Below are 20,016 nucleotides of genomic sequence, written 5' to 3'. Positions count from 1 at the left end.
ATTCTCCATAGCAGAAGGATTTTGGGTATGTGGAACTAGATGTGTAGGATATATGTGGTAGGAGCACAGGATGGGGGGTTGGGCTTTCTGGGCTTGACTTACAGCTGTGCCAAGTACTAGCTTGTACAGCCTACTTCTACTTCTTTATCTCTTTAATACATTAGTCTAGCTCTAGGGTGGTTGAGAGGGTTAGAGTGCAGAGGAGAGCCTATCGTAATGCTGAGCATTATAGTGTTATTACTGCTTTCTGATTTGCAAAGATGCTGCTTCACTGTGAATTGGGAAAGAATGAGTATCTCCTCAGTGTGGGTAAACTTCATCATTTATGTATTAGTTCCATAAAATAGATGACCTTAAACATAATCCCCTGAAATGGGACAAAGATCTTTATAAAGCACAGTCAATGCCCATTTGTCAACAGTGGGTAGGGAAATGGTATATTTGAGGTAAATAATACATTGTGATTTTATTAGAATTGTTTTGATTTTAGTATAATCAATTTTCCCTGAGTTAGATAATAATAAAGCTGATTTGTACAGCTGCTTAACTGGTTTTATTCTTTAATCCAAAGTATTTAGGATTTTGCCCTGCACAGCTTCAGGGGGTGCTATTCATACAGATTGTGATGTGAATGGTCCTCTCTTGGAGTTGTGCAGTGTGGCAGGGATGCTTGTTTTGGGGGGAGACAGAAATCCTAATATCTGATCGCTTCCTAATTTATCTCAGAATTAGTATGCAGTATGTGAAAAAAATAATTTTTTCTTCCTGTGGTTTGGATTTTGGACAAAATTATGTCAGCACAATTGAATTAAGAATGCAAATCTGGACCAACTATAACTTGTTTTTGTTTGCCTCATTGAAAATTCAAACTGCTTTTGCTTCTGTCCATCTTCTTGTCTGTTAATGTAAGTGTAGGACTTTTAGTGGAGACCTAAGGCATTTAGCAGTTAAATTTTGTTGTGATTACCACATTTGAAACCTGATGTAACTAGTGATCAGGGATTAGGTAAGTAATATATGGTAGCTGTACAAGTGTAGCCACTAGCTTCTAGGCTAGTAAAAGTGCCTATTTATGCCATACAGTTGGCAAAGATTATTGTTCAATTTACCTGTAAAGCAACCAGGAAAACATTCGGGCGCCTGGGTGGCGCAGTCGGTTAAGCGTCCGACTTCAGCCAGGTCACGATCTCGCGGTCCGTGAGTTCGAGCCCCGCGTCGGGCTCTGGGCTGATGGCTCAGAGCCTGGAGCCTGTTTCCGATTCTGTGTCTCCCTCTCTCTCTGCCCCTCCCCTGTTCATGCTGTGTCTCTCTCTGTCCCAAAAATAAATAAACGTTGAAAAAAAAAATTAAAAAAAAAAAAAACAGGATGCAGTGACACAGTAAACGAAAAAGTGTAAAAATATTAAACTGTTTTTAAGGGCTTTTATTTTTATCAGGATAAAATATAAACATACTAAAATGTTAATTAGATTTTGGCTATTAGGAGTGTGGCCTATTTAAGTTGATACTGTATTTTTCTTTAGTAAGCAGGTGAAAAATAATTTGGAAAAAAGCAGGTCTCATTAGCAACAAACTTCTTCTTTATTTAGTTAGATATCGGGCATTGGTGTAGGTGTTGGGGGTACAGTCCATAATACCTCTTTCCTCAACAGGGAGGTCAAAATATTGAACAGTAATTGTAAGGTTAAAGAGTATTATAAAAGGGACCTTCTACTGGAAGGAGGTATATAGCAGTAAGATTTAACCCATTCCAGTAATAAAATTTCCAATCACTTTTAGTGCTAGAGAGAACCTTTGAAATGTTCAAGGGACTACATTTTTAGAAGGCTAGGGAGGTAAGTGAGTTTGTATGGTTGGGTAACAAATTGGTACAGTAGAATTGGGATTTAATTTAGGTGTCCTAGCTCCAAGTTTTTTCCCCAGTAGATGTACCAGACTGTCTAGTTGAAGTTGGCTCTCTTAATGTGAAATTAGCTCCCTCTTTAAAGGCTGTTATACTAGGTAGAAGTTCTTTGATAAAGAGATTAGCTGACTTGGGTGCTCTCCTTTGATCTCATTTAATCCCAAAGAGATATTTCACTTCTTAACCTCTTCATCCACACCCCACCCCCTAGTCTATTAATTCTTACCTTCTCTTCACTTTCTTCTCTGTCTAGCTTAGACTTTGTATTTTTAGCAAGCAGTGGAGGTCAACTGTGGCTAGGTTGAATGGAAATAGTATTTATTGAGTTATTAGATACCTCACATGATCTTCAAAGGTGCCAATGAGGCATTCAGGAAACAAGGCTCAGGATCCCATCATGGTGGAGACTTCACTGCCAGCATTGTATGCATCACACTCTGCAGTTTGATTGCAGATGCCAAGTACAGCATGCTACTCTAGAACCCCTTCCGTTGCTGTCTGAAGGTAACTACTCCACAGTGGGTCTTTCTTGTGTATTTTAGCTTTGATACACAGGTTTTGACCGAGCCTAGGTCTTAGATGCTGGGCAGACAGCTAGGAAATCTTATGAGACTAAAGCTGCTGTTGAGGGATCTGGGAATCCATAAAGGCTAGGGGATTATTTATTTCACAACAAGGCTCTTGTCAGGTTGTTAAAAGGAATGATGGAGGTCCATTATGAACCTCATTTTGCCTCATGCTGCCAGGCATTCCTTATACGTGACTATAGATAAGTTTTTCTATTTTCAAACTTCCACAGTCTTAAGCTCCCAGTTTCAGCATTACACTCAGGAAGGGGAGGGAAGATATGAATGAATGGGGGGATTTTACTATTGCTTAATAGATGAGTTTGTAGACAAATGGCTACAATTACACATAAAGGCCTTAAAATGAATTATCAACTTCAAGTAACCAGTTAAAAGTTTAAGAAAGAAACCCACAATTGAGGTAATTTCTAACTTAAATGCTGAATTTTTTAAAAAGTACATGTTCACTGGTTTTTGCTAATACATCACTCATAATTTTGGTTTTCACTATATAGAAACAGGCATTTAAAAATTTTCCTATTTCCATTCAGGATGAATACAGAAGACCTTTCCTCCTCTGCCTACTAAGTTACATACATCTTTCCCAAACCTAAAATATGCAAATATTTTAAAGATGCTTTTGATGGGTTTGTTAATGGTGCCTTAGGGACCTTGTTCAACAGCCCCAATCTCAGTGAAGTGTTACTAAGCCAGATCCTCTGTTCAGAGTTCTAAGACATCATTCCTAAGACACAGAATTCATTAAGACAGAAGGACAGTTACATTATTCAGATCATTAAAGACATATTTACAGTTTTTGAGCTGGTGCTAAAGAAAGTCCAGGCAATGAAGTGTTTATATTATCCATCAAATCAGAAATCAAGAAAAAAATGGAGATGTTAACTTTCATGAGTCTAATTACAGTGCTGGGTATCCAAAGGACAGTTTTACCATTAAGAATTTCATGAGTGTTTTATGAAGGAGTAGTTGGCATGTCTTTAACTGTGATGCTGATATTTAGAAATCTTTCAAAAACAGAAAAAAAAGAAAGATGGAGATGTAAAGTTATCTTTCCAGAAAACATTTATTTATTTATTTATTTATTTATTTATTTATTTATTTATTTATTTCTATTTCTATTTCTATTTATTTTTAATGTTTATTGTTGAGAGACAGAGAGAGACACAGAACATGAGCATGGGGGGACGGAGAGAGAGAGAGAGAGACAGAGACAGAGACTGAGAATCTGAAGCAGGCTCCAAGCTGTCAGCACAGAGCCCGACGCGGGGCTTGAACCCACAAACCGTGAGATTGTGACCTGAGTTGAAGTTGGACGCTTAACTGACTGAGCCACCCAGGCGCCCCCAGAAAACTTCTAAAATGTCTTTAGAAACAAGCAGGGACATAATGTGCTTCTAGTGTAGTGCTGTTTTTCGTGTTGTTAGTATTCCTAATCACATCTGTACCACCTTCTCTAAGACCTTGACATACCCTACTCTAAAATGCATCTTTCAAAAATTGACTAGGGGAACCTGCATGGCTCAGTTGGTTGAGCATCCAACTCTTGGTTTCAGCTCAGGACACAATCTTTTGATTGTGGGTTCAAGCCTTGCATCAGGCTCCACGCTGTCATCGAGGAGCCTGCTTGGGATTCATTCTCATTCTGTCTCCCTCTCCGTGTCTCTCTGTCTCTCCCCATCCCTCTCCCCTGCTTCTCCCTCTCCCTCTTCCCCTCCTCTACCTCTCCTCCTCCCCCTCCCCCTCCGTGGACCCCTCCCTTTCTCTCTGCCCCTCCCCCGCTCGTGTGCTCTCTCAACTTAAAAAAAATTGAAAATTGACTTTTATGTGTACTTCATACTCAACATGAAATAACTTCTTGAGGGGCAAGGTCTTTGTTTTATTCTTCCTTTGAATTTGTTGATACCGTAATGTCATGTACAAAGTAAACAATAAACATTTGTTAGTAAATCCATATTTCAAAGTCATAACATTTCAGAGCATAGCGGTTTCATGTAATATAAGAGATAGGCAAAGTGGCTTATGTAATAGATAATTCCAGGTCAAAATGGCATACACCCAAATTTTCCATCAAAATAAAGCAGATTTATTCTATTTCATTTATGTTAATAAGACTATACTTCTTCAATTGCCAGTCCCAAAGGAAAAAAAAATGACATTATGGCTTAAATTAATTTACCTCTTTCATGAAGCATTTCTTCATGGTTATGAACTACTGAAAATAGCCCTTGACTTCTGTGTTATTTACTATCCTGCCAAACATTTGACATTTACTGTATATTGTTAATTGTCTTTCTGTATACCATTGAGATTAAGCAGTCAGGCTCTGAAGCCAGACTGAGTAAACCCAGTAATCTGGATTTTAATCTTGGCTCTGCCACTTGCTAGCTTTGGTTATAATGTAAGTGGTCACTCTTAGTTTCTCATTTACCTCGTTTGTAAAATGGGTATGAAGATTAAATGTTAATAATACATGTAGAGCACTTAAGTCACTATTTGCCACAGTTAGTTTTTATTGTTACTTGATCTTTTATTGATTCTCTGCCTATCTGGGCATAGTGCTTGATAATTGCATAGAGTTCCTGCCCTTGAGGAATTTACAGACTAGTGGGGGGAGGAAAAGAAACAGACTATAGTATAACCTGGTGTACTTATTAGTGGGACAAAAGAATTGGGAGGTGCTGGACAAGGAATTCAGGCTAGTGGTTTTCCTTATTGTAGGCACACTCTGTTAGTAGGATTTTCAGATTTTTGTCTGTTGTCAATGATTGGAATAATTTTAAATGCCGTTCCTGGGGTGGAAGTTACCAACTAACACAGTAAGTATAGTAATTCTCAGCTCCATGTGGTACCTAATCATGTAAGTATGTATTCACTGAACAAGCATTCGCTTAGCACTTCATTCACCACCACCATTTGGTAGCTGGAGTTCCTATCTTCAGACAATTTAGGGCCTGACTAGTCAGCTAACAGTTATTGTCCTAGCTATAGTAAGAGGAATGGTATAAATGCCCAGGAAACTGAAGTACAGGGAAGAGACTTCCAGACTAATTCAAACCAGAGAAACAAGTTGGTTGACTGTACTTAGTTTTTCAGAAATCCTTCTCTGGCTTCCACATCTCTGTTCCTTTTTGCTGAATTTAACAGAATTTTGATAAAGTCAAATTATTGATATAGTCTTGGGGAGAAAAAACTAGAGCTTCTAGCCCAGGTCATTCCGTCCCATCTTTTGGTTATTACTCCAAGTTGAATACAGAGTACAGTTGACCCTTAACACAGGTTTGAACTGTGCTGGTCCACTGACACGTGAGTCCACTCATACGTGGGTCTTTTTGTTTTGATAAATTCAGTACAGTACTGTAAATGTACTCTCTCTTCCTTATGATTTTCTTAACATTTTCTTTTCTCTAGCTTGATTTAATGTAAGAATGCAGCATATAATACGTAAAATTTGTGTTAATTTACTGTTACAGGTAAGGCTTCTGGTCAACAGCAGGCTGTTAGTAGTTAAGTTTTGGGGGAGTCACAAATTAAATGTGGATTTTCAACCATGCTGGAGGCTGATGCCCCTAACTCCTGTGTTGTTCACGGGTTAACTGCACTTTCGGCTACTTACCAGTCCAACTGGAAAAAAAACTTTTCATTAAAGGGGTACCTTGGTCTGAACTCTAAGATGTAGTCCTTGATACCTAGAGCCTTCGAAACAGCTTCTACCAGTTTTTCCTTCTTTTCAGAGAAGGAAATTGTGAGGTTGATGTGTGTGGGAGTAGAGGGAGAAAAAGAGGAAGGTGGAGGGTATGCCTTGAGAATCTTTCTTCTCATCTGACTTTAGGATAAGCATTTTTTAAAAACTTAGTGAATTACAGTAAAATAATTTATGAGCCATTTGTGAAGGAAAAGGTGTTGGAATAGGTAAGTGAGGTCTTTCATCCACTAGGGGGTAGTGTGGACTGTAAAAATTAAAATTATTTCTCAGGGATTGACCCTTAATTTCCTCATGCAGTTACCTTGTTTGAATTAATTTTTATGCATCTGGGTTTTTTCCAAATTGCTGCAAATCATTATTTTCAAGCACAATCTTGTGACTGTAACAAACTAACACCCACATTCTTGTTATTAGTGATTCCAATGGTCTGACATTACTTTTTGTGTAGAATTTTTGGAGGGGAAAAAGTGATGCTTTTCTCTACCAGATTTTACTCACTGTATGAAATAAAATTAGTTTAATAACCTGTAAGTAACATCATTCTAACAGGACTGTCTTGTGTTTTCAGTTTCCTGTTCAGTAGCCCCATGTGACTATTGAGCAGTTGAACTGTGGCTAGTTTGAATTGATATGTATTACAAATCTAAATTACTGGATTTTGAAGACATTGTATGAAAAAGATTGTAAAATATTAGTTATATATATATATCTTAAAGTTTATTTATTTAGAGAGAGCCAGAGTGCGCGCACGGTGGAGGGGCAGAGAGAGAGATGGAGACAGAACCCCAGGCAGGCTCTGCACCTTCAGTGCAAAGCCCAATGTGGGGGTCAAACCCATGAACCATGAGATTGTGACCTGAGCCAAAACCAAGAGTCACGCTTAACCGACTGAGCCACCCAGGCGCCCCAATTATTTTTATGTTGATTATGTGTTGAAATAATGCTATTTGGATATATTGTTAACTACAATATTAATTTTACCTGTTTCTTTTTACTTTTTAAAGTGACTAGTGGAGAATTTAATTTAGTATTATATTTGCAGCTCATATTTCTGTTGGGCAGCACTGCTGTAGGGAAAATATTCATCGGCCATTCTTTTCATGCTGTACATACCTCTAGCTGACTTTAGGATTTGTAGGGAAGTGTAGTAGGGAAATTGAGCACAACTTTGGCTCTGTTTATAATCCCCGCCAGAATAAACACAGTCAATTCTACTATAAGGAGATAGTTTGCATTCCTAAAATTCATTGTGTTAACTAAAATTGTCAGTAAAAACCACCTGGCTCATGTATAAAATGTTAGGGGCATGACATTCAAAAATGTTGGTAACGTTTTTTTAAATGCCCACTTGTAGGGGGTGATGTTGTAAATACCCTTAAGTAGTTTACAATTGTGTATATAATGATAAGTTGGCTTTTGCTTTATCAGTAATCCCAAAAAAGGAGCCCTTGTTTGTTAATACTTTAGAATTCCTTAAAGATGTAGTTAACAGAGGTTGGAATAGACAGTAGGTATCACTGAGGCATCTGTCAGTTTTTCTAAGACTAATTGTGATAACAAAATTGATAATATTGTCCAGGATAGTCAGATGGTTCTTGGGTGAGATGATCTAAAATGTCTACAATTGGCATTATGAGTAATACATTGCATTTTGTGTTTCAGAGAATATTCTAAATAGGGGAAAACCTGAGTGCTGTAGATGTATGTTGGAAGTGTATAGAGAAAGTTAACTTTTCTCATATGCACATTACCACTCTTTTTCTAAGAACTCTGTTTATTATCTAGAATTTTACTGTATATTATTCAATCATTGCCTTAAGTATAAGACCTTCCATTGCTATAGTGAGCACAAGCGTTACTGAACTTTAAAGGGGGGAAAAAAACCTAGTTCGTGGGATTTAGTTGACAGACTGTCAAGTGTTACAGTTTACTGTGGTGTATAATTCTGGGGTTTGCTCTTCAAGTCCCAGTAGATCTATTGATGATCAGATCAATTTGATGTTACTTAATTCCTTCTTAAAGTATTTATTGGTGAAAAAAATATTTACAGCATGAATTATTATACTTCCTCTGTAAAATGAGTTTCCTTGAGACTTAATCATACTGTCACTTAAATTCATACTCTACTTTTATGTACTTCCTTTTCTACTTTTTAGTAACTAATTCCCAAAATAGTCTAGGGTACTTTTTGTTCTGTATGACCTAAACTCAGTTGCTACCTAGGATTGGGTCCTAGGATTGCTTTTAAACAAGTAGGTCACAGTGCAACTAATGGTTATTCTATTTTCTTTAGAAACAAACTTATTTAATAAATCTTAAGATTTGTTATTGTGCTTTGCTCTTAACATTCTTTTTGAGTTGGTTGTATAGGGCTATGGCCGCCTTATGGGATCTCGTTTAAGTCTTTCTGCAGTATTATATTTTTTGATCTTCATAGCAACTCTGTATGAGAGGTAATCTTAATTATATAGATAAGGCAGCTGAGGCTCAGAGCAGTGTAAATTATTTGCTTAGAAATCGTAGTTAAGTAAGCAGTGTGGTAGGAATTTGAACCCATTACTTACAGACTTGAAGAAATCACAGTGTACTTCACTGTCTTTCTACCAAAAAAATAATATAAAATAGGAGGTGTTTTATAGTTTACCATGTGTGAATAGTAAGTAATATGAAGGATTTTATTTCTTACCCAATTTTGCCTTTTTTGGGGAAAACAATGGACTCCAACTTCTGTGGGTGAGACTTGTTCCATTTGGTTTGGATTTTATTTGTTTTTCCTCCTATAATTTATGCTGTGGGTTTGGGAAATCAGTGCCATACAGTCAAATAATTATGCATCTGTTCATTATATCAAAATCTATGAGAACTTGAGAGCATATAAAAACTATTTGAAAAAGTCTTCCACACCTAAAAGCTTATTCTAGATTGTGCCCTGATGAAGTCTTGTAATTGACCAGGCCGTGTGATATGTTTACATGTACATTCTTTAGAAAGCCTCTGATTTTGCGGAGGAACTGAAGATGAGGAAGGAATGCAGTCTCTGACAGTGTGTTCTAAGAGTGATTTTGAGGCTATTTTGGGATATGATCTTGGAGGCCCTTCGGGAGCTTTTTATAGTCTTGAATAGAGCTGCTACTACTTTGTGTAACCAGGGAGTGGGGTTTGGGGCTCTTGGACCCCAGCCTTTTCTTTTTTTTACCAATCTCTCTCTTAATGGGTTTCTAAAAATACGAAGACCTGGGACAAAACGAAAGGAGGAGGGAGGTGAGGAGAGGCCAGAATTCAGGGAATTTTACCATCCGTTTTTTTTTCTCATTCTATTATTTACTCTCACTCTTCATCCTTAGTATCTTCACTTTTTTGCAAAAAATGAAGACTGGCCTCTTGTTCTGATTCCATGTTGGAGGACTTCCTACAGTGGGAGGCTTCATTATTGTATCTTGAGATGTTTTTAATGCTCTAAACATGTTTTACTTTGAACCTTAGTTTACAGCATTTCAGCTTCCCATTTGCCCTTGCATTGCCATGATTAAAACAAAGCAAAAAACAAAAAAACAAACCCAAAACGCCCTAGTCTCTAATTAGAGACTAGGGCGTTTTTGGTTTAAGGCATTACTTTAAATGGCTATGAGTTTATTAACACAATTTGGGAAAGGGTTTAATTTTTTATCTGGATCTTATGATTATGAAAGGTAAATCTTTTTTAGTATGTGCACTGTAGGCTTAGAGTGAAATGGTATTAAGGTGTATGGGTTTTCTGAAGTGAAGGCAGCATAAATACAGTATTCTCATTTTTTATATCTAAAACTGTTGCTATGGCAGTGTTCTGAAACTTCTGATTGCACAATCTTATTCAAAATGTTGAAAATATATTACTAATATATGAACTTGTACTCAGTATTGTCCATTTCCGTTATTGCATGTTAACATTTTTTGGCTGTTTGTAAGTTGTTTATAAATAGAAGTTAGATTATTTCTTCCTATGCCTGAATGGATCCTTTTGTTTTCCTCCTCTGATGTGCACATCCTGCTTTGAATAACCCTGCTTTAATGTTAAAGATGAAATTCTGATAGTTGATGTGCACATCCTGCTTTGAATAACCTTGCTTTAATGTTAAAGATGAAATTCTGATAGTTTATCTCCCTGTTCTTTGTGACATCAAATAGATTCATAATTCAGCAAGTATTTATTGAACATCTGTGGTGTCAGGCACTGTTCCAGATGTTGAGGATATAGCAGTAAATAAAACAGGCACAAATCTCCTTTTATGGCACTTCCAGTCTGAACAAAATAAGTTAGATATGTAATATGTTAGTAGTGCTGTGGAGATAAAATAGGGGAACAGGGATAGAGGGAGGGTAGAGGTTAGGGTGGAATGGGGTTTTGCAGTTTCAGTTATGGAGGCTTCACTGAGAAAACACATTTGCATGAAGATCTTCAGAGCTGAGAGACAAACCAGATAGAAATTTGGGGGAAAAGAGCAAGTGCAGAGCTGTTTGAGGGAGGAGTATGGCAGGTTGGAGAGCTACAAAGAAGCTAATCTGGGTGAAACAAAGTGCCAGGGTGGAAGCAGGTTGGGGGAAACATAGCTGAAGATGAGTTAAGAGTAGGCTGAGTGAGGGGATCACGTAAAACCTCTTCTTGGGGGGCCATTATAAGGAATTTGAAAAGTCTGTGAAATACAGACCCAGGAGGGAGTGGGGAGCACGGTCAGAAGCAGGAAGTACAAAGTTAGGCTATTGCAGTATGCTAGGTGAGAGCTTGATGGTGGCTTGGATCAGAAGTGTGGCCGTGGGGTGGTAAGAAGTAGTCCAGTCATGGATATATTTTGATGTTTAAGCCAACAAAATCTGCCAATCAGGTTAGATGTGGTGGGTTATGAAGGACAATGTTTGATCCTGTTGGAAGGATGGATTTATGGTTAACTGATAAAAAGAAGGCATTGAGGGAGGAGCAGGTTGAGGGTGGGGAATGCTAAGTTTGGTGCTTATCAGATATTCAAGAGGAGCTGTTGAACAGGTCTTTATGGATGGAGGAACTGTGATCCAGGGGAGAGATCTGTGCCGGATATGAATTTGGCAAAGCATCATACGGAGTGTATTTAGTATTTAGATTCATTGGACTACATGGGGTCACTATGGAAGTGTGTAGTAGAGAAGCCCTAAGACAGGGCCCTGGGGCACTTCAGTGTTGGGGAGATAAGAACCAACATGGAGGTTGCTGCCAGACTAATAGGAAGACAGGAGAACATGGCTAATGGCAGCTGGGTGAGGAGCAAGGAACAAGGAGGAGGGCAGACCAGCTAGAAAAGATGTTCCATTTAGGTCAAGTAAGATGAAGATTAAGCATTGTCCATTTGATTTAACTGTGCGGGAATCACCGCTGACCTCAACAAGCAGGTTAGTGGCTAGACCCTGATTGGAGAGTTGTGTTCAAGATAGGAGGGGAGGAGAGAAATTGGAGACAAGCAAGCATAGATAACTTTCAACAAGCAGCTGAGCAGTGGGGCATTAGCTGGTCTGGGGAGAGTGAGGTCAAGGTCATTTGCCCCTCTTATTGGGCGAAATTATAGCAGGTTTGTACAGTTTGGGAAAAATCCAATAAAGAAGGGAAGATGATTCAAGAGAGGAAAGAGATGCTAGAGCAATGTCCTTGAATAGGCAAAAAGGAGATAAGATCTAGTGCTTTCCTTAGAGGAGAGGTTAGTCTTAGCCAAGAGTGATGGCCATTTTATCGACAGTGACAAGAGGACAGGCAGAACACGTGGGCACGCAGTTGAAGGTGGGTATACAAATGCTACAGTGGGAACTTAAGGAGGTGTCTTTTTTTGTGAAATAGAAAGCAGAGTTCTCAGCCAAAAGTGAGGGTGAGAATGAAGATGCTGGAGGCTTGAAGAGAGAGAACGTTCAAGTACTTTAGGAGAGAGGGAGAAAGATGGAAAAGAGAACTAAAGATTGATTGTTGGGGAGCAGTGTAAGGGCTCGTCGTCAGGGTTGTACATATTTCTCTAGCCCTGTTGAGGTGCCTAGGCACTTGTCCCTACTACATTCCCTTCTGTTTTTCAGGGGAAAGATTTTTAGTGACTTTTAGCACTAATTTTACTTTTTATTTATGTATTAAAAAGATTTTATTTTTGAGTCATCGCCACACCCAGTGTGGGGCTTGAACTTACAACCTCGAGATCAAGAGTTTGCTTGTTCCATTGACTGAGCCAGCCAGGCACCCCAAATTTTACTTTTTAAACAGCTTGGTTTTAGTGGAGTTTAAAGAGAGCAAGTTGCCTTTACTTATGTGATAATTCCAGTGTTATTTTCTTTTTTCTCCTCCCTCTCCCCTCTCCTCACTTCTCAACTTAATATAAAATCAGTTTCATTAGCTTAATTTTTATTATCAACATATTTTCAGATATTTGTAGCTACAGAGTATATGTGTCATCAGTATTCATTTGCTTTTGCATTCAGCTGATTGGGATGATTTAAATAGTCTTATAAAATGAATAAAAACCCATCAGGAGATTGGAGAGGTTCTGTTAAGTCCAATTCCAAGAGGTGAACTTCTTAATTTTTAATTTGGTGTTCAGCAAAGTGACATTTGTTTGACGAATGCATTGTCTTTCTATTGTAGGAAACCCAGCGTTTGCTGGCGGAACCAGTTCCTGGCATTAAAGCAGAACCAGATGAGAGCAACGCCCGTTATTTTCATGTGGTCATTGCTGGCCCCCAGGATTCCCCCTTTGAGGGAGGGACTTTTAAACTTGAACTATTCCTTCCAGAAGAATACCCGATGGCAGCCCCTAAAGTACGTTTCATGACCAAAATTTATCATCCTAATGTAGACAAGTTGGGAAGAATATGTTTAGATATTTTGAAAGGTAAGTGTTACCTTTATTAATATATGCTATTAAGTAAGATTTCTCCTTTTTCTCTTAAGCATTCCATGTTGAGAATCTGAACATTGTAATCTTGCCTATTATATAAAGACCACAAAGGTCTGTGGGAATGAAATGCAGTAGTTCTGTGGCTGTTGTTTCATGCTTGATCATTCTGGGCCTGTTGCCTTCGTAGATAAGTGGTCCCCAGCACTGCAGATCCGCACAGTTCTGCTATCGATCCAGGCATTGTTAAGTGCTCCCAATCCAGATGATCCATTAGCAAATGATGTAGCGGAGCAGTGGAAGACCAACGAAGCCCAAGCCATAGAAACAGGTATTTAATATCCATTCTCCTTCACACCACTTCCACTTTTTAAAACAAATACACACTACCTTTTAAAAAACTTCTTTTAGAGTCTTAGCAAAAAGAAAAAAAATACGTATCGAGAGGAGTAAGTCAGATCCCGCTTCTAGTATATGAGCACCTCTTAAGGGATGTTTAAGCTCCAACTTCCGGCCTGCTTCATGACCCCCAAATTAAAGACAGCCTGTAATTGGGGGAGCTCTTCAACTCTTGTATAACCTATACCTGGTGTATCAAATACCGTGTGTGCTATTGATCTAGCAGTACATAGAGAAAACGGAAAGCTTTTTATAACTCCTTGAGCTGCTTTTGTATTTCATCTGATTCATAAAACTGTGTGTCACTTTAGAGCTAGGGAGTTTGAAATCAGTGAGCTTCTTCCTGCTACAGATTTTAACAAAATTAGTGGAGAGCATTATATATCTAGAAATGAAGGAGACAAAAGGAGACAAGTCTTTTCATTCTGTTGAATTCTGTAGAACTTCTGGATTCCATTGTAGTGTTTTGTAATTAGACATATATAGGCTTTCTGTCTGATCCAGATGACAGAAAAATGGCATGAATTTAACTTAATACTAATTAATTTTTATAGAGTTTGGAAAGTAACATGAAGCTAAGTAAAATAATAATTGCATGTTTGTTTTTGTCTACAGCTAGAGCATGGACTAGGCTATATGCCATGAATAATATTTAAAATCGATCTGATCATCAAGTGTGCATCACTTCTCCTGTTCTGCCAAGACTTCTTCCTTTTTTGTTTGCATTTAATGGACACAGTCTTAGAAACATTACAGAATAAAAGCCCAGACATCTTCAGTCCTTTGGTGATTAAATGCACATTAGCAAATCTATGTCTTGTCCTGATTCACTGTTGTAAAGCATGAGCAGAGGCTAGAAGTACCATCTGGATTGTTGTGAAACGTTTAAAAGCAGTGGCCCCTCTCTGCTTTTATTCATTTCCCCAATGATGGTTAAAGTATAAAGCACTGTGAATGAAGGTAGTTGTCAGGGTTAGCTGCAGGGGTGTGGGTGTTTTCTCTTTATTATTTTTTTTGAGGGGGTGAGAGGTAGTTTTAATTTTATGGGCTCCTTTCCCCCTTTTTATGGTGATCTAATTGCATTGGGTAAAAGCAGCTAACCAGTTCTTTAGAATATGCTCTCTAGCCAAGTCTAACTTTATTTAGACGCTGTAGATGGACAAGCTTGATTGTTTGAACCAAAATGGGAACATTAAACAGACATCACAGCCCTCACTAATAACATTGTGACTTTGCTGTCAAGTGTAGAATCCTTCCTTCAAAAAAAGCTTGTGACCATTTTGTATGGCTTGTCTGGAAACTTCTGTAAATCTTATGTTTTAGTAAAATATTTTTTGTTATTCTACTTTGCCTTTGTACAGTTTATTTTACTGTGTTTCATTTTCCCAATGTGACAATCGTATTTAAAAATTAAAACTGATGGAACATTCTGTTTTGGTCTTCACCATCTGACAAGTCGAATGACAAGAGGTGGATTTTGCCAGTTTCTTTTCACTAATACAAACTTGTGTTAAGATATCACTGAATGGAGTATTTATAAGCTGGCCCTGAGCATGCATAAAGCATTGGTATCTGATATTTTTTTTACCTCCTAGAAATTTGAAATAAATGTGTTTGTGTTGTCTGATTAGTTAGATGATCATTGGTGTCTTGCCATGATGTTTGAAAATTACTGTACAGGAGAGTCACAGCAAAGCAGCCGTTGTGACTGGCTTTGTGTAGGACTCACATGTGCCACATTTGTTTGTCTGGCATTTCGGTTATGACCTTTTTCTTAGTTTTTGTCTGAAAACTTCATGTGTAACCACTGGTGTATGATACTGTTAGGAAACACCAATCTGATAATCGTTTGGGGTTTGCTGAGGCATTTATGAGTCTTCCTTGTAGACCTGACGAGCAGATCTCAAGCAACAGCTTGCATAAGTGTCATCCGAAAGGTTTCTTCCTTTGTGAGCATCAAATCCTCAGTTCATGATTCTTACTTTCATCCTTCAGTATTTGCTCTGGGAGCTATTGTTTGGTATTAAGTAATTTTTTCTGCATTGACAGAGTTCCTCCCCTCAGAAAAACTGTTCTTTCCCACCCGTTTCCATATCTAATTTCTGATCCTTGTTATTTTTAAGTCATCAGTGTAGCCAGTCCTAAGTATGTAAATGTTAACCTGCGGGTTGGAACCTTTGTCTCTTGCAATTTAAGGTAATGGATATTGTAGCCCATCTGAATTTCCCCTACTCTTTATTCTCATAACTTCTGGAGTTTCTTCAGAATGTGGTGTATTTTATTGTGCTCCTATGTAAGATGAAGAATTATCTATTAAAATTACATTTTCAACATAACAAAAGGTTTTGATGACTGGTAACTGGTATCCTTCCAAATAAAATGCATTGCTTGGAAACAAATGTTAGTTTAATTCAGAATAAAATTGTTCGTAACCTTAATGTTGTAAATTTAAAGCTCTTAGGAGCAGTTATCATTTATCACAATTCTTGTGCTTGTACAGAGGGTGTCTTGCAACTAAGGAAACTGAATCTCATTCTGGGGCCGAAACCAAACACTCAGGCAGTTCAGTAGAGAGCAGCTTTATTTTAATGCAGGTGACCCTGCTCGTGATGATAGCTAGTATCACATAGTGATTTGTGTGTCATAAAATTCCAAATTTAAAGCCATGTACCATAAAAATATGTCTAGAATAGGACTCTGATGTCTGCTGAATTAGAGTTATAGAAGCACTGAAATGGAATAATTCTGTTTTTGTTTCTAACATATGAATTCCTGATTTCATGGCATCATGTTTTTCCCTTTGTAATTTTGCTAAGAGTCCCCATTGTTTTGATAAGACTCAAGCAGTGAGATGAAAGGAGACAGTTTGTTGATTGAACTTGCTTGGGATTAAAAAGGCTTGGGAAGGCCAGGGTAGATTTCAAAAACCGGCACCTACATCTGGCTTTTGGGCCTGTTTTCCTTGGCCCACACAATGTGTTTGGTTAAAATATTTTGAATTCAGTGCTAACGTTTTTAAAAGTCAGGAGATGCACGTGAAAACCCAGAGTTCTGAACATCTGGCTACTGCAGACATGACCAGCCTTTGTGCACAGCACCGTCTGGGAGGAGCTGAGCAGCAGCCGCCCTAACAAAGAGCTTGTCATTCTTTTCTCATCCAGTGACTCTCCAGTCCCCTTCCAGCCCGCTTGCCCCTTCATGTAGTCTTCTTCCTCTTCCCTTGTAAGCCTTTCATTTTGTGACTCCTAAGCTTAAGGAAACCGTTAATTTGACAGAAGCTTAATATGCATCCAACACTGTACTACTTGGGGATGATTAGGTGAATGAGATAGGCATGGGGCTTTCCCTTTTGGACCTTCTGATGGGGCAGGGGCACGGACAAACAGCAGTTCCAACTTTGCCTGGAGAAGGGAAAGGAAGTGCTGGGGAAGGTCTGCTCTTCTGGATTCAAGCCAGATGAACACCTCCAGGCAGGAGGAACAGCATGTGCAAAGTCCTGGGGGAGAAGAAAAGAATCTGAATATGTAAGTGGCTTCTTAAAAATCGGTTCTGCCTGTTAGGAGGAGCTTTTCTGAAATCCTGAGGCATTCATAAGAGCTTTTATGTTTTTTTATTTGATTTTTTGTTTTGTTGTACTGCTTTGTTGTTTCCACACTAGTGATTCTTGGTCCTGCCTGATAAGATCTTAGATCTGAAGTGTATAGAACTTAAACCCTGCTCTAGACCAAGAACATACTGCAATACAAAATTGCAGAAGCATTTTATTTTATTCCCTGCCCTGCCCCCTACAGAAGTAATTTAAAATAAGCTTAAATACAAGCCAGGATAGCTACAGGTGCTGTATAGTTTAGCACTGTTCAAGGAGAATAGGGGAGGAAATCTGGTATTCTGCAAGACATCATAAACAATTTTAGCGAAATGGAACTATTGGTGTCCTAGGAATTGGCATTATTTTTCTATTTGATGATTCAGGAATCTCTTGGCTATGCTAGCCATATCGATTTTTGTTAGTTGCAGCAGCAAAGGTTTAGAAAAGTAGCCTTATCTCGCAAAGCTGGCCAAAAAACAATTGAAATGCCAAGATTATAGGGCAGCTAATTCATCAGCCTATTTAAGGAAAATGTAATATTTCATTGGAATAATGTATTTTTGGGCTGGGGGTAATAACATTTAGCTATTTAGCATGCTGCTTAGTTTAAGGAATTATATCGGGGGGTTATTTTTTAAATGATTTGATGATCACAAAAGCAAAACTTGTTGAATGTAATAACTTGAAAAAAATATAAAGAATAAAAACCTGTAATCTTCCACCCAGACTGATGATACTTTGTTTGATACTTTGGCCATACTCCCATGTGTTAATTCCATTTCTCATTGATGTTGGAAATTGGGAGGATTTGTTCCAAGGGTTAGCTTTGCTACAGCTTACTACAAATTGGGTAAATTTCCCCTGGCTGCAAAACTAGAAGTTGGGCTACAGTTTTCCTGTTAAGTGTAGAGCTCAGGGTGAAGAGTTCAGGTCTTCCTTCCCAGTTACAACTTTGGCCTCCTTCAGCTGGTCTTATTTCATCTGTGCCTTTGGGTGTGGTGTTTCAGTTGTCTGAACGTAGACTTGCTACACTGCCAAGCCTCTCCTGATTTGATGTAATTGTTTCAAGGGTCTGATAGGTTGTAATAGACTAATTGCTTGGATATTTAGACCTTGCTTATTGTCTCTTGTAGCGGAGCAGCAACTGAGTCTCATTTTCATTTAAAAGTTCATTTCATCGTGTTCATTAAGGAGCTTTTAACACTTCTCCCTTGCTAATCATTTGTATCTATGGGGTAAAACAGGTCTTAGAAATCAGAAAAGATTGATAACCTCACCTCATCTTCCTGCCATGTAGAGTAACTAGCAGGTTTCCTTTTTGCATACTCTGATCCATTCTCACCCGCCATATTCCATGAAATGGTTCCATGATTGGGGCACCTGGGGAGCTCAGTCAATCAAACGTCCAACTCTTGATTTTGGTTCAGGTCATTGTTGCACGGATTCTGAGATTGAGCCCCACGTCAGGCTCTGCACGGACAGCCCAGAGCCTGCTTGGGATTTTCTCTCTCTTCCCCTTCCCTTTTTTGTGCCCCCACCCCCACCCCCATAAGTAAACAAAGTATTCTGGCTTGAATTCAAGAGTAGACTACTCAAGACCTGAGAAAAGCAGTTTAGACATGGTGGATTGGTTGCACTAGATTTGAACTTGGTGCTGTTTTCCTTGTTTTGGCGGAAAGCATTAGGACTGTGAGTAACCAAGGGAATGAAGAAGGACCAGAGTCTTACAATCCGTTTTTTCCTTCTACAAGAAAATATTGGGGGCTTTATGGCCATAGGTCTGTCCAACCAAATTACTCACCTCTGCTATTGTTGTGAGAAAGCATCCATAGACCATTTTAAATGATTGGACGTGCTATATGCTGTGATATAACGTTAATTTTCACATGTCACAAAATATTTTCAACTACTGAAATTGTGGGAAACAACAAAAAAACCGAGTTTGCAAGCTGTACCAAAATAGGTGGGGGCTAGGTTTGGCCTGTAGGCCGAGTTACTCCTGCCTCACACTAGGCAGGGACTGATTATTCACTGCTCTTGTATTAGAACCAAATGTTGTGTCTCTCCAACCCCCTCCTCCTCTAAAAAGTGATACGTTACTGTTGTTCCAGTAACAAAGATGGTACAGGTTTCTTTTTCCCCTTTTGCTGTTAATATGTACATTTTGATAAAATTTATATACAGATTGAGCATTTATCAAACCTAGTTTTTTCATGCAAGATTATTGAACATTTTCACATTTAAAATTTCTTGGAATGCTAATTTTAAAATTAAAATTCTACTGGTTTTTAAATAAATCTGGGTTTTTAAAACAGTGACCTTTAGCAGGTAATGCTGCATAGTTGTGCTTTTTGAAATGTGTTCTTGAATGTTTACACTGTGGCATTGTATTTCCTTGGTATCCGTATAGTATCTGTTGATCCTAATTTAATCCCATTTGCACATTAAAATTTTTTTAATGGTTATTTTTGAGGGAGAGGGAGAATGAGTGGGGGAGGGGCATAGAGAGAGAGGGAGAGAGAGAGAGAGAGAGAGAGAGAGAGAGAGAGAGAGAGAGAGAGAAAGAAAGAATCCAAAGAAGGCTCCAAGCTCTGAGCTTGTCAGCCCAGAGTCCGACATAGGGCTCGAACTCAGACCATGAGATCATGACCTGAGCTGAAGTTGGACATTTAACTGAACCACCTAGGAGCCCCCCCCCCCCATTTGCACATTTAAATTGATGTCAGTTTTACAAAGTCTGCAATATGCATCTTTAATCATATTTTGTGCATCTTGTCTATTTCTGTTGACTAGATTCCCAGAAGTGGAGCTGTTGGGTGAAAGGTTCATATGCATTTAAAATTTTGATAGGTACTACTCAGCTGTTCTCCAGAAGGCTATACTGATTTACATGCACAGATCCTTACCTGACCCGCATTGTCATTTATGTCTGCATAATATTTCATTACATAGACATATTACTT

The 20,016-nt window shown here is 38.4% G+C and overlaps 1 protein-coding gene across 1 annotated transcript in view; it reads left to right on the top strand.

Moving 5' to 3' along the window:
• UBE2N (ubiquitin conjugating enzyme E2 N) overlaps positions 1-14,809 on the top strand; it is a 36,323-nt gene extending 21,514 nt beyond the window's left edge. Inside the window, exons 2-4 of the mRNA XM_023257300.2 lie at positions 12,816-13,062; positions 13,256-13,396; positions 14,080-14,809. Coding sequence (XP_023113068.1) covers positions 12,816-13,062; positions 13,256-13,396; positions 14,080-14,120 — 429 coding nt within the window. The 3' untranslated portion in view covers positions 14,121-14,809. The remainder of the gene's footprint in view (positions 1-12,815; positions 13,063-13,255; positions 13,397-14,079) is intronic.
• The last annotated feature ends 5,207 nt before the right edge of the window (positions 14,810-20,016 follow it).

Source organism: Felis catus, chromosome B4 (assembly GCF_018350175.1).
Source record: "Felis catus isolate Fca126 chromosome B4, F.catus_Fca126_mat1.0, whole genome shotgun sequence".
NCBI lineage: Eukaryota > Metazoa > Chordata > Mammalia > Carnivora > Felidae > Felis > Felis catus.
This window is presented reverse-complemented; position numbering and strand designations above follow the sequence as displayed.